At 40.9% G+C, this 14594-nt stretch overlaps 2 protein-coding genes across 3 annotated transcripts in view; both read right to left on the bottom strand.

The window, feature by feature from the left end:
* Window positions 1–13671, bottom strand: part of gem (transcription factor CP2 like gemini) — a 54561-nt gene extending 40890 nt beyond the window's left edge. For both annotated transcript variants that reach the window (XM_089733853.1, XM_028177962.2), the window contains exon 1: window positions 13449–13671. In XM_089733853.1, the coding sequence (XP_089589979.1) occupies window positions 13449–13671 (223 nt within the window). The remainder of the gene's footprint in view (window positions 1–13448) is intronic.
* A 96-nt stretch (window positions 13672–13767) lies between these two features.
* Window positions 13768–13983, bottom strand: LOC114245701 (uncharacterized). The gene has a single exon (XM_089733905.1). It carries the CDS (start codon window positions 13981–13983, stop codon window positions 13768–13770), a length of 216 nt encoding a protein of 71 aa, XP_089590031.1.
* Between the last annotated feature and the right edge of the window lie 611 nt (window positions 13984–14594).

Raw genomic sequence — 14594 nt, 5'->3', positions numbered from 1 at the left:
GCTGCCTACCGCTTAATACTCTCCACAAGCCTCGTTTGAAGAAGTACACTAACTGTTTTATACGTTAAAACCTTTTTTTTTTTTTTAACGCTGGGGAATCCATTTACGGATACCCGGTCGAGGGGGGTAAGAGACCGGGTTATGTCGGACTCCGGCGCCTCCAGAGAAGAACAGGGAGAAGATGAAAAAAGGGGTCCTCCTCTTTTCCCAATTCCTGCCGGGAGACTACGCCTTGAGAAAGGCGCGCGAGGCACTGCACGGCGTCAGCCACGCAAGAGCTACCCCGCAAAACCGACTACCGACTAAACCCCATCGAGCCCCACCACTCCGACTCCACGAAACCCACGGTACCGCACAGTGCGCGGCGAAGGCTCGCCGTCGCCGGTACCCATCCTGACCAGCCACGAACACTCGTAAGCACAGTTCTTAGGCGAAGTTGAATAAATAGGTTTGAATCACTATTTACACGACAATAGCTCGCTTGAAACGTCCATAACATGAGCTTGGTAAATTGTCAAAGAGTTAATTTGTTGACATAAAGAAGATTCAGAGAACGAAGTTCACGATGAATTGAGATATAAGTTCTAAGGTCTCGATGTAGTTACACGACTGCCCTACCCTTCAAACCGAAACGCATTACCGCTTCACGGCAGAAATAGGTGGGGTGGTAACTACCCGTGCGGACTCACGCGAGGTCCCATCACCAAATAAATAGATATATTTTGTATCTTTTTCAATTCATTGTTACTTATTTCCGGTCAAAGTCCTCGTCGAACCCGTCGCTTGCGACGAAGGGCTCGACGAGCGAATTAACCCATAGACACAGCCCACTGAGTTTCTCGCCGGATCTTCTCAGTGGGTCGCGTTTCCGATCCGAAGCACTGCTCTTGCTAGGGTCAGTGTTAGCAACTCTCCGGTTGAGCCCCGTGAGCTCACCTACAAACGTTAGGGTGAAGCTGAAATAGCCTCTCAAGGCTATCAGCATAGGTAGGTAAAAAAAAACGTTACTTATTGCGTTGGTTCTCTTATGGTTTAGACCGTCCACATCGACTTGAAATCCACGAAATACCAATTAACGTATAGTTACGAGACGTAACATATTATGGTAACATAATTCGTATGTTGATATTAAACGGGCGTGATTTAGTTTCCGAATTTCAAGAAAATTATTATTTGTCTGTACTTATGTTTCATTTTCAGACAAGATGAAAAAGTTTACTAATATTATTTTCTTAAAGAAAGAGGCTGAATGTAGGATTTAATGAAATATATTAATTTACTGAAGATACGATTTAAATCGCACACTGAAGTAATGATTTTTTTCCCACCTATTCTAGTAACCTCAAGGGGTTATTCTAGATTCACCGAACTAGCAGGTGAGCTCACGGGGCTCAAGCCGCGAGTGTTGCTAGCACTGGCCCTAGCAAGAGCAGTGCTTCGCAGAATCTACTACTGTATCGGAAACGCAACCCACTGAGAAGAGCCGGCGAGAAACTCAGTGGGCTCTTTTGTTGGGCAAGGCTGTAGCGTCCTTTTGTGTAGAAATGAAATACCCTCTCATAATGTTGTCGTCATTGTTCAATATAGTTGTCCCTGTCTACCATTGTGTGGCCGGAGTCAATTTTATGATTTTTTTTTCTTTTTTTATATAAGTTCTAAGGTCTCAGTATAGTTACAACGGCTACCCCCACCCTTCGAACCGAAACGCATTACTGCTTTACGGCGGAAATAGGCGGGGTGGTGGTACCTACCCGTGCGGTCTCCCAAGAGGTCCTACCACCAGTGATTACGCAAATTATAATTTTTGCGGGTTTGATTTTTATTACACGATGTTATTCCTTCACCGTGGAAGTCAATCGTGAACATTTGTTGAGTACGTATTTCATTAGAAAAATTGGTACCCGCCTGCGGGATTCGAACACCGGTGCATCGCTACATACGAATGCACCGGACGTCATATCCTTTAGGCCACGACGACTTCTAAAAAAGGTTGCATGGTTAACCTTTTTTAACCCTTTTCGCTACAGTAGGTCTTTTTTTTTTATCAGGAGGAAATCGCCGGTCTCCCACCCTCCACTGGGGATGGCGGGCGGGGTATGTCGGAGTCGAACCGACTAAAACCTCCTGTCGCTCAACAACCCACGTCCGAGCCCCGCATAAGATAGAACTCATGAAAAGGCATAGGAGGGAGAGTGAAGTGTTTAGTGCGGAGCACATCTCTCCCATCACCCTCTAGGGTAGGCTAGCTAGGCCTAGCTGCAAAGTCTTGTAGGAAACGTAGGACCGTACTGGAATTGCGCACATCATCCATGAGGTGTACATAAGGCGTTTCCAACCAATGACTATAGTCACTTATCGTGTATTGACGGCGTTTTGTAGTGAGCGACTATAGTCACCGATAGTAGCGAAAGGGTTGAGAGACCATAAATACAACAGTCAATACGTGTTGAGTGAGTTGTGTTGAGGTCATTCTAATTGGTGCCTCAACCAGTGACTATAGTCACTTATCGTGTATTGACGGCGTTTTGTAGTGAGCCACTATAGTCACCGATAGTAGCGAAAGGGTTGACGGACCATAAATACAACAGTCCATACGTGTTGAGTGACTTGTGTTGAGGTCATTCGAATTGGTGCCGTCAACCTGCCTGGCGTCTGTTGTTAAGACGTTATTTCGAAGTATTAATTAGAAGGAAAAAGTAATAATTAGGAAATATTATCATAAATTTAGGTTAGGCATGCTTATCTTACGATAGATACAAGCGAATCGGCGAGCTCTCGTCGCCAATATTGTTAATCTGAAGTGTATTGACACCGATTGACAGACTGCTAGTGATGTATGTTTAAAATAGAGACGGAAACGTTAACATAATTTGACATTCGACAAGCACGATGTGGTGGAATTTAAGATTAAAGTAAACTTGAATCCTACAGCTTTACATGTTTACATGTTTCATTTAATAAATAACAAAAACCTGTTTAAAAAAAAGGTTGTTATTTATTGCTTAGATGGGTGGACGAGCTCACAGCCCACATGGTGTTAAGTGCTCACTGGAGCCCATAGACATCTACAACGTAAATGCGCCACCCACCTTGAGTTATAAGTTCTAAGGTCTCAGTATAGTTACAACGGCTACCCCACCCTTCAAACTGAAACGCATTGCTGCTTCACGGCAGTAATAGGCGGGGTAGTGATGCCTACCCGTGCGGCCTCACAACAGGTTCTACCACCAGTAAAGTACCGTTGTAAAAGCAGCATCAATATTAGATAGAATGACGTGGTAATTAATATTTTTGAGGGCAAACAGTGGTGCGTAACGAATAAATCTTGCTATCCCTCTCGCACCTTAATACCGTTGACGTCATTAATTATTACGTTTATTTCGTGTAGTTTCCTAACATAAGCATTAACGATGCTCTTGGCTTTTTAGATAGAAATTTGACAATATGGCAAAATATTATTATCATTGTATTATCTCATCTATTGTTTTCATTTTGACGGTTTATCAGTTTCGGCATTGCCACATCAGATTCAGGAGTCGATCTGATCGTAAGTGGTCGCTGTTTCTATCGGAAATGCCAGGGGGCAATAAGCATGTTTCCTACCAAAATCTTCAACTATTACATAAATAGTAATTATTATATAGTAGATATTATAGAGTAGATAGTTATTATTACATAATAATAGAAATCTACGCCACGATAAACTATGTTTTCTAAAATCCAAACCTTTTTTTTTTTTTGTTTCTTAGATGGGTGGACGAGCTCACAGCCCACCTGGTGTTAAGTGGTTACTGGAGCCCATAGACATCTACGACGTAAATGCGCCACCCACCTTGAGATATAAGTTCTAAGGTCTCAAGTATAGTTACAACGGCTGCCCCACCCTTTAAGCCGAAACGCATTACTGCTTCACGGCCGAAATAGGCAGGGTGGTGGTACCTACCCGCGCGGACTCACAAGAGGTCCTACCACCAGTACCTACATTAAAGACTAATATAGTGTGCTATAATAGGTATGAGCGTTAAGATATAAACTACCTAAGAAAAAACTAAAACATAATCTTATTAGTGAAAATTATTATCACATAAATGATTTTCTTAGGGACGACATTCAAAATAAATTGTTTTTTTTTTTCATATTATTTGTTGAATTATGGATGAATAAAAGGTAAATTATATAATATCATAATATATCGCACTGCACTAAAATTCGCATATCAAATAATGACAAAGCATACACGCTGCTTTTAGCTTATGTAATAACTCATTTTCACTGGGTATGCTTAGCGAATAAATGATTTCTTTCTTTCTTTCTATTGTACTAATACTAAACACACACATACACTCTAAAGCAGTGATTCTCAACCACTGTTCCGCGGCACTTTTGTGTGCCGTCAAATTTTAAAAGTGTGCCGCCATATTTTGCGAATACAGTCAAACCTGGGTAAGCGAGAACTGGATAAGTGAGAAAACTCTATAAGTGAGAGTAATAGCCAGGACCCGTCATTTTAAGCTCCCAAAACCTCTATTAGAGAGAAACAGAAACCTCTGTAGGAGAGAGTTGTTTTTCCCTCATGGACCTCCGTAAGTGAGACTGCTACTTATCTATACCTCTATAAGCGACAGTCGAGCTTTTTTTATTTATATTATTTAGGAGGAACAAACCAAAAAACAAATTACAAATTTAACATCTGCTATTTTATGACTCATTCTTAACTTTTGTGGAACTTCCTTCTATTGTTTTTGAATTGTTTTCTCGTCAATATTGAACCTATTCTATTTCGTGGAACTAAATAACGTTGTTATTTTATCGCATTCTTTTCGAATGGACACGTGTTCCTGTGTACCGTCCTGTTTGTCGGACTTACTCAGTTTATCGTCAATCAATTGCGAAGGAACGTTCGGTTCTGCATGTCAAAACGGAAAATTAAAGTACAGTCATTAAGTGAATAGTGAATGCGTTTGAATCCGGAAAATCGCGAAATGAAATTCAGAGGGAGCATTAGCGAGAAACTCGGGTTAGTGAGAAACCTCTATAAGCGAAAATAAGATTCTGCTCCCTTGAATTCTCGCTTATCCAGGTTTGACTGTATATAATAATGTTAATATTATTAAATTATATTATTTTAAAAGAAAAATATTTTAAACATGAATATTTAAATCCACAAAAAAAAATTATAGTATATTTTCGTTTATTTCGTATATTACAATTTTTTGATAAACTATTTATGCAGTGTGTTGTAATAAGTAAATAATTATTTTTATCTTTGTTTTTGTGTGCCGCCATATTTTGAAATCGTTAAATATGTGCCGCAACAAAAAAAAAAGGTTGAGAATCACTGCTCTAAAGAGAAGCGTGTATGTAACGAACGCATTACGTAGATATCTTTATCGTGTGATTACCGCAACAATTATTGTTATCATTATACTTAAATACACTAAAATTTTATTAAAATGATTACATTACAAATTTCTTAATAGGCTACATATTTTTTTTATTTTTTTTTATTGCTTAGATGGGTGGACGGGCTCACAGCCCACCTGGTGTTAAGTGGTTACTGGAGCCCATAGACATCCACAACGTAAATGCGCCACCCACCTTGAGATACAAGTTCTAAGGTCTCAAGTATAGTTACAACGGCTGCCCCACCCTTCAAACCGAAACGCATTACTGCTTCACGGCAGAAATAGGCAGGGCGGTGGTACCCACCCGCGCGGACTCATAAGAGGTCCTACCACCAGTAATTACGCAAATTATAATTTTGCGGGTTTCATTTTTATTACACGATGTTATTCCTTCACCGTGGAAGTCAATCGTCAACATTTGTTGAGTACGTATTTCATTAGAAAAATTGGTACCCGCCTGCGGGATTCGAACACCGGTGCATCGCTTCAACACGAATGCACCGGACGTATTATCCGTTAGGCCACGACGACTATACATATTTGATTTATTCACGATTACTTCGTATATACTAATAATCAATATAAATAATTCGTGTTATATAAATTACAAAATAATTGTAATCATAAACCTTGTTGAGTAATGTGACAGAGTCATTTAAATTGTCCAAATGGATGGATATGCTGCTTTTTTGTAGGCAGACGATCATACGGCCCATCTGATGGTGAGTGGTTACCGTCGCCCATGGACATCAGCAATGCCAGGGACAGAGCCAATCCGCTGCCTACTGTTTTTTTTTGTCTGCGGCTTTATACTACTAAATGGGCCGTGAACTCATTCAATGAGATAAAAATTAAAGCCGATAACAAATTGCGCATACAATCATACAGCCAAAGCTGATTTTGGGTCAGATACACCTAAGAGTCATTTTAGTATATTTTTTGCACCATTTCAATATCTTTTTTGGTTGAGAGCATGAAATCTATCAAACAACTACTCTATCTTTCCATGGCCATCCATCAGTATCATGCGAGTTTGGGTTTAATTAATATCCGTCAATTTCTAAGGTACCAAATCTGAGATAAGAGACTTTTAAAACGAATACCGATTTTATGAAAATAAATATAATAAGGAGTAATAAGAAGTGTGTTCAATTTCTTAGATGGGTGGACGAGCTCACAGCCCACCTGGTGTTAAGTAGTTACCGGAGCCCATGGACATCTACGACGTAAATGCGGCACCCACCTTGAGATATAAGATCTCAGTATAGTTACAACGGCTGCCCCACCCTTCAAACCGAAACGCGTTACTGATTCACGGCAGAAACAGGCAGGGTGGTGGTACCCACCCGCGCGGACTCACAAGAGGTCCTCAGTAACGGTTGGGTTTAGTTTAAGGAACTAATAGGTACGTTTCGTGATGATCCCATAACGAAACACGAGATAAAAAAAAACTTACGTATTCTTTGGTAATACAGGGGTCTATTCCAGCTACGAGACGGATAGGTAGCTCACGGGCTCAACCTGAGAGAATTTACTAACACTAGCCCTAGTAAGAGCAGTGCTTCGCAGAATCTACCACCGGATCGGAATCGCGACCCGCTGAGAAGATCCGGCGAGAAACTCAGTGGATTGTGTTTATGAGTTAGTTCGCTGGTCGACTTCTTCGTCGTAATCGACGAGGACATTGATCGGTGCTTGAAAGGTTACGAGAGATAAAGAGTACCAGGACTATGATTGTGGCTTGTAATAGAACACCATGTCCAAGGACTTCTTTTTTTCTAACGATGCTGCGTTTTTTCTCATCGGTATTATTTGGGTTTTTTTTTTTAGCTCAATCGGGCCGCCTTTTTTATTGCTTAGATGGGTTACTCATCACAGCCCACCTGGTGTTAAGTGGTTACTGGAGCCCATAGATATCTACAACGTAAATGCGCCACCCACCTTGAGATATAAGTTCTAAGGTCTCAGTATAGTAACAACGGCTGCCCCACCCTTCAAACCGAACCGCATTACTGCTTCACGGCAGAAATAGGCAGGGTGGTGGTACCTATCCGTGCGAATTCATAAGAGGCCCTACCACCAGTAAGCAATGAGGGATCAACGCCGCTTGTGGACATGAGCATAGCCAAGCCGCTTCCTCTCGTAATATTTTATTATTAGTAAAGGACATTTTTTTTTTATTGCTTAGGTGGGTGGACGAGCTCACAGCTCACCTGGCGTTAAGTGGTAACTGGAGACCATAGACATCCACAACGTAAATGCGCCACCCACCTTGAGATACAAGTTCTAAGGTCTCAAGTATAGTTACAACGGCTGCCCCACCCTTCAAACCGAACCGCATTACTGCTTCACGGCAGAAATAGGTGGTGGTACCCACCCGCGCGGACTCACAAGAGGTCCTACCACCAGTAGATATCCACCACATATCACAACGTTCAGGACACACCTAAGATTCCAACTCGGAGATGAATAATACTTGACAGAATTGACATGTGACACTAGATTGTGAAGACACGAAGTTATAGGTCATAGATAACGCCAAAATCTTATAATCTTCAGAAATATCGTCTATAAAGTTTTTTTGTTAGTTTGACCCGATTTATATTGGAACCTATCAAAGTATCATAATTTTAAAAAAACTCCCAGAGTAGAACTTAAAAATTTGCACACGCCTATCGGAAGCTATGGCGATACAAGAATTTTATAACCGTGGTCTGATATGAACAGAATCAATAGGGCAAAAATGATGATTTTAATTTTAAATTCGGTTTTCTATTAAGACGTCTTTTTTTAGGTATTTTTAATATTTAAGGATGTTATTATACATTGGTTTGTGTTCCACTTGTTGACTCTTCATTTTTCTGATTGAGTTGATGCTTCGTACTATCTGATCTTTAGCAAATAATTCTTGCTTAATATTGCCAATGTACATTTTCACGTTAAGAAAAGAATGACTTTTTTTTACCTACCTATGCTGATAACTTTGAGAGGCTATTTCAGCTTCACCCTAACATGTAGGTGAGCTCACGGGGCTCAAACCGGAAGTGTTGCTAACACTGGCCCTAGCAAGAGCAGTGCTTCGCAGAATCTACCACCGGATCGGAAACGCGACCCACTGAGAAGATCCGGTGTGAAACTCAGTGGGCTGTGTCTATGGGTTAAATAGTCGAGCCCTTCGTCGCAGGCGACGGGTTCGACGAGGAAAAAGTATGACTAAGAACGCTCCTTCTCCGCTTTCGAGGATCTCAACAGAAACATCAAAGATTCGTCTTCAAACGCCATTCACGTGAATTTTGCAGAGTTAAGAGGCTGTAGAAAATCCCCTAGTTCGCGACTAGAATTCATCCGCCATAACTCGTCGCTGCCAAACCAAAATCTGCTATGTGCAAAAACTCCATTTTGAATTACCGTTTTTTTTATTATTTTTTTATGGCTTATATGGGTGGATGAGCTCACAGCCCACTTGGTGTTAAGTGGTTACTGGAGCCCATGGACATCTGCAACGTAAATACGCCACCCACCTTGAGATATCAATTCTAAGATCTCAGTATAGTTACAACGGCTGCCCCACCCTTCAAACCGAAACGCATTACTGCTTCACGGCAGAAATAGGTGGGGTCGTGGTACCTACCCGCGCGGACTCACATGAGGTCCTACCACCAGTAAAACATTTTCGTATAAAATTTTATATGAAAGTGAATTTTTAAAAACTATCAACATCGAATGAAAGCTATAGATAAATATTAAATCTATATAGGTACATATAACAGTTTTTTTTATACAGTAGGTATAGGGCTGTGAACTATACGAAAAGGTCACAAAGTAAAATCTCAAAAAGTGCACACAGCATATTTTGGTTTGACAACGACGATATACACAACGTATTGCATCAGAAAACTATCAAGTAACAGAACTGCTGATAGTTAGCCGCGCATGATTATAGTCGACGACGACTGACTGCTCAAATCACACACAATTCTAATGGATTATCGGAGGATACGTCGGTTAGTTATATATCGATTTAAGAATTCCAAATTCGATACTTCGAGTTATCATTGTTTCTATATTTAAAACGAATGCTCTTCCAGAGGTAAAATCACGCACAAAACGCACACACACACACACAGAAATACACACCAATACGGCGTATTTACTTTATACGTTTGACACATGTCAAAGTTGACACGAGCGATATTGACACAATTTTTTTTTTAATTGTTTATTTATTACCACATTTTCTATTGATAAGATTTGTTTTCAAAACAACAAACAAGTGGTGAAAGACAAAGGCAACGTGATTGCGGCGCGACGTATCGATATCAACTATTATTGTAATGAATTATTTCACAGAGGAATAACGTCAGTGATTAAAAGTCTAGATGTGACTTTGTTTTTTTCGTTTGTCATCTCCCACAGCGGGCCTTCATCTGAGAAGGCTTTTATTGATATAAAGCAGGGGTACCCAAATTTATTTTGTCTACTGCCCACTTTCAGAATAAATTATTTTTTTAGCGCCCCCATTTTTTCACCTACTTAAAACCACTACAGCGAGAGCTCAGTCGGTGTCTAAGAGTTGCCCTAGATGAAATTACAAATTGCCTCCCAAGCCTCTACGCAACGCCACCATTTTTTTTCTGGGTCTCTTACCGCCCCCCTTTTAGCCTGCAGCGCCCATGAGGGGGCGTTATCGCCCACTTTGAGAAAGGCTGATATAAAGCAACACAAAAATAATTTTAAAAATAAATAAAACTTTTTTTTTTACTACCTCCAAGTGAACCCTGATTACGATCCACTTCAATCGATCAAAATCAATAGTGTTTTTTCTATCATTAAACATTTTAAATTAAAACTACTTTTACGATTTTATCGCGTCCTTTTTTTAATAGTAATCATATAATTCCAGATTTTTGTAGATTCCATTTTTTTAGGTTAAAATGACGACGAATAAAATATAACACTTTAGCGCGCGACCAAGAAAACTGTCAGTATTCTAAACGTCAGTAAATAATATAATGACAATAAAGAACCCGAGATTTAACCGTAAAAGTAATTTTAACAATTTGATTACGTGGCGCACTGAAGTAATTACTGAACTGTGGATTTTGATTACATTTAAAGAAAACACAGTGTTTACAATTAGCCTCGTTAAAGTTAGTTGAAAAAAGAAACTAACATGATTTATTGTATACATTAGCGAACGGGCTCACCAGTCCACCTGCCCAACTCAACATAAGTTACCAGAACCCATATACATCGAATATACATAGTCAGGTCATAAATTCTGTCACATGTTTAATGTAAAATAATTTAAACAAGTTTATTCATTCTGTAACCATTCATATACCAAAATGAACTTAACAAAACATAGATTCTTATGACACTAAAGTTTATTCCAATGACCTCCGTGATTTTGAATACAGGCCTTCAATCTGTGCGGCCAGTCGTCTATCGCAGCACGAACGAGGTCCATGTCAATATCGGCGGCTGCCTTAATCAAGGATGTCTTGAGTGACTCCAAATTGGGATGAGGCTTTGAGCATGCCTTTTCCTCCAAGTGTTGCCATATCTTGTAATCTAACGGATTCAAATCTGGACTGGAGGAGGGCTAGTCTTCGTGCCGGATGAAGTCGATTTCACGCGCCGCCAGCCAGTCTTGTGTGCTCTTCGCTCTATGAGCTGGCGCCGAATCTTGTTGGAATACCCAGTGCCTGTTATTGAACATGGTATGAGAAACAGGTTCCACAAGGTTCGTCAGGACTGTATTTTGATACACAACTGCATTTATTTTTACACCTTTCTCACAAAAATGTACCTCTGTTAAGCCCCAATAAGAAACTCCCAACCATACCATGAGCGAGGATGGAAAATGACCTCGTTGGACACGCGGAATACGGTTGCTCGCTTCTTCATTACTGTGTGCGTACACCTTATAATTTTTTTTGTTGTAGCTCTCTTCTACGGTAAAAATTTTTTCATCCGAAAAAAGAATTTCCCGAATTTTTTTCCCGCATACCGCTTCAACAAAGCGCGGCATCTCTTCAGTCTCAGGTCCATTAGACGAGCATTCAAACGATTTCCTGTTTTTCTTCGATATGCCCGAAGCCCTAAGTCTTCATTTAACACCCTTTTCACCGTGGTTCTGCTTAACCCCATCTGAAGGGCCAACAGTTTCTGCTTACGTTTGGGATTTCTTTGAATTCGCGCCTTCACAGCTTTTATCACTGCTGGAATCCTAACAGACCGAGGGCGACCACTTCTTGACCTGTCATCTACATTAGAGTCTTCATTGTATCGTTTGATGGTACGATAAACGAATCTTTTGGTTATATTCAATTTTTTCAGTATGTTAAAAATTTGAATTGGCGCGTAACCGCAACGATGCAACGCAATAACTGCAACACGGTCTTTTTTAAGCGTCCACTCCACATTTAAAAATGAGTAAAATTCTAAATGTATACTATTTTTATTTTCATGAACAATTCAAAATTCGAATTCAATAAACTTTTTTGTGGCCAGCATTCTAAAAGAAAAGTTTTTACTGTGTGACAATACTTATGACCTGACTAGGTACATAAATACCACCTTGAGACATGAGATATAAGACTTAATTTTAAAAAGCAACGTCTGTCCTACCCTCTTAAAACTGGACGCATTACTATTTCCCGGCAGTGTGTGTGCCCTACCCTCAATTTCACTTATATTCTTATTGTGACGCTTCTGCGCCTGCAACTAATCTATGTCAAATCGTACGAGAGCGATTGTGGTACGTATTATAAATAAACAAGTGACGTTAGGTGTCAAACGAGAAACAATCTTTCGGTGATAATTATTCGATAAGTGGCTCGTTTTTAGATGGACGTCGCAAGTCGCTAGATTGGTTCGGTGCGAATTAGGACATGTTCAAAGGAAACTACTGCTACTAAAAGGGTACTAATTGTAAAGTTTTCCGTCTGAATTCGATTTCGGTGTGACCGCTTGCGATACTAGGATTTTTTTACATACCCGATCCTGTGGACCGAATGGTAAGCAGTCGACGTCGCTCTAAGCACGTCATTACGGATTCTCCCGATCCGTTAACGATGCTTTTAGATACCTCAAGCACCGGTCACCGTCCTCATTAAACCTCATTCGAAATTAAACCATAGACACAGCCCACCGAGTTTCTCTCCGGATCTTCTCAGTGGATCGCGTTTCCGATCCGGTGGTAGATTCTGCGAAGCACTGCTCTTGCTAGGGCCAGTGTTAGTAACACTCTCGGTTTGAGCCCCGTGAGCTGACCTACACTTTGGATGAAGCTGAAAGAGTTCCGAAAGAGCTCCTCAAGGCTATCAGCATAGGTAGGTAAAAAAAATGTTTTTTTTTGTTAGAATCATTTTGCAATGAATAAGTTAAAATTCTGGCGAACCCCGTGGAAGTGGGCGAATTAATATGGACGTACACATACACGTCGACTTCGTTGTGCGTTTAAAAATCCCCATGTGCGACCATATCCTGGTGTAGTAACGGCCGTCTGGTGTAGTGGTAAGTGACATGGTCACTACACAAGGGGGTCGCGGGTTCGAATCCCGCCAAGGGTATGATAAATATAAATGTCTTTTCCAGGGTTATGGATGTATATTAAATATATGTATGTGTATAATAAAAATCTTACATTTATTTCCGTTATCTGATACCTGTAACACAAGATCTTTACGAACTTATCACGGAACCAGTTAACGTGGCGTGATTGTTAGTAAAATATCTCCTGGTCTAGCATTCAAAACCGCGTTCTTTTTCTCGGTAGTGAAGGCGACTATGTCCACACTTCTATTGGTATGGGCATATTCAAGAACGGACTTTTGTGAGATGTGAATGCAAAACAACATGAAAACATAGAGAGACCTAGAGAGAATTGAATCGAATCTAAAAAAGCACCCTTACCTCTTCTGTACGTGAAGCGATTTTGATTCTTTTTTTTTATTTTTATATATGATAATTTAATTAGTATCCGCTGTTACATACAGAACAATGAACCCAAATAGATTGCAACATCAAAGAACTCACCCATGATCTTCTTCGGCGGCACCTTCTTCTGATCTTTATCTTCGCTGCCGTCTCGCCTCATTTTCTCGGGCTGCCACTTCCGCTTCCTGCCCTCCCTGCTCTCCTCCAGGTACATGCCCAATTCGTCCTCCCTCCCGACCATGAGTCTAACTGTAGATTCCCAGCCGTACTCCTCTTTACGTACGTCATGCATCGTAAAGTCTCTATATTCCGTATATTCCATCACAATCGGGCCATAGCGCCTTCACTTAAGAGTCACTGAACGAGTTAATGAATGAATGATGAAGCGATTACGAAAACGTGTATCTATAGTATTCGGTTAAAATAGAACGAAGAATGAGTTGTATAGTTTCTTGATGCCGGTCGTTTCCCGTTGACGGTGGCTTTGCAGTAGCTCGTTTTCGATTTTCCATAGCATGTTGGCGTTCGAGAGACAGAGGTGGTACTGGATGCGAGGTACCAGGCCGGGGAATATCTTGCTTGTGAAGCGGTTTCCGATGAGATAATTTCGTTGGCTATTAAGAATGGTCTCCATGGGGTACAGTTGATCGTTTTTGAACCGATATTGTCGATTCTGGTCCGGGCTTTATGAGTGCGGCCTCCTTCGGCAGCGGCTCACTGGCACTACGGCTCCTGTAATCGATTACGTAAATTATTTAGTACGAATATTTTTATTTAGCGATTAGTGGTGGTAGGACGTCTTGTGAGTCCGCACGGGTAGGTACCACCGCCCTGCCTATTTCTGTCGTGAAGCAGTAATGCGTTTCGGTTTAAAGGGCGGGGCAGCCGTTGTAGCTATACTGAGGCCTTAGAACAAATATCTCAATGTAGGTGCGTTGTAAATGTCTATGGTCTCCGGTAACCACTCAACATAAGGTGGGCTGTAAGCTCGTCCACCCATCAATGTAATAGTCAGGAATAGACCTGACTAAGATCTGATATTGTTCAACAATTCGCATTCAAATTTCGGATGTGACAGAACTCGACCGGTGTAACCGGGGGGTAAAGTGACGCATTTGGCGCATCGTTCCCCGCCCCCCAACCGCGACGGGTGGCCTTACCGGGGATGCGTATTTTATATGGTCCTCCAATTGTGATCCGCTACATTTTTATTTAATGCTTCGATCGGTGGAAGATCTCAGGGCC

This window comes from Bombyx mandarina, chromosome 02 (assembly GCF_030267445.1).
Source record: "Bombyx mandarina strain Sakado chromosome 02, ASM3026744v2".
NCBI lineage: Eukaryota > Metazoa > Arthropoda > Insecta > Lepidoptera > Bombycidae > Bombyx > Bombyx mandarina.
This window is presented reverse-complemented; position numbering and strand designations above follow the sequence as displayed.

What these genes read in the sequence shown, in the direction of transcription:
- LOC114245701 (XM_089733905.1), bottom strand. Translation starts at nt 13,983, where the DNA reads ATGGAGACCATTCTTAATAGCCAACGAAATTATCTCATCGGAAACCGC.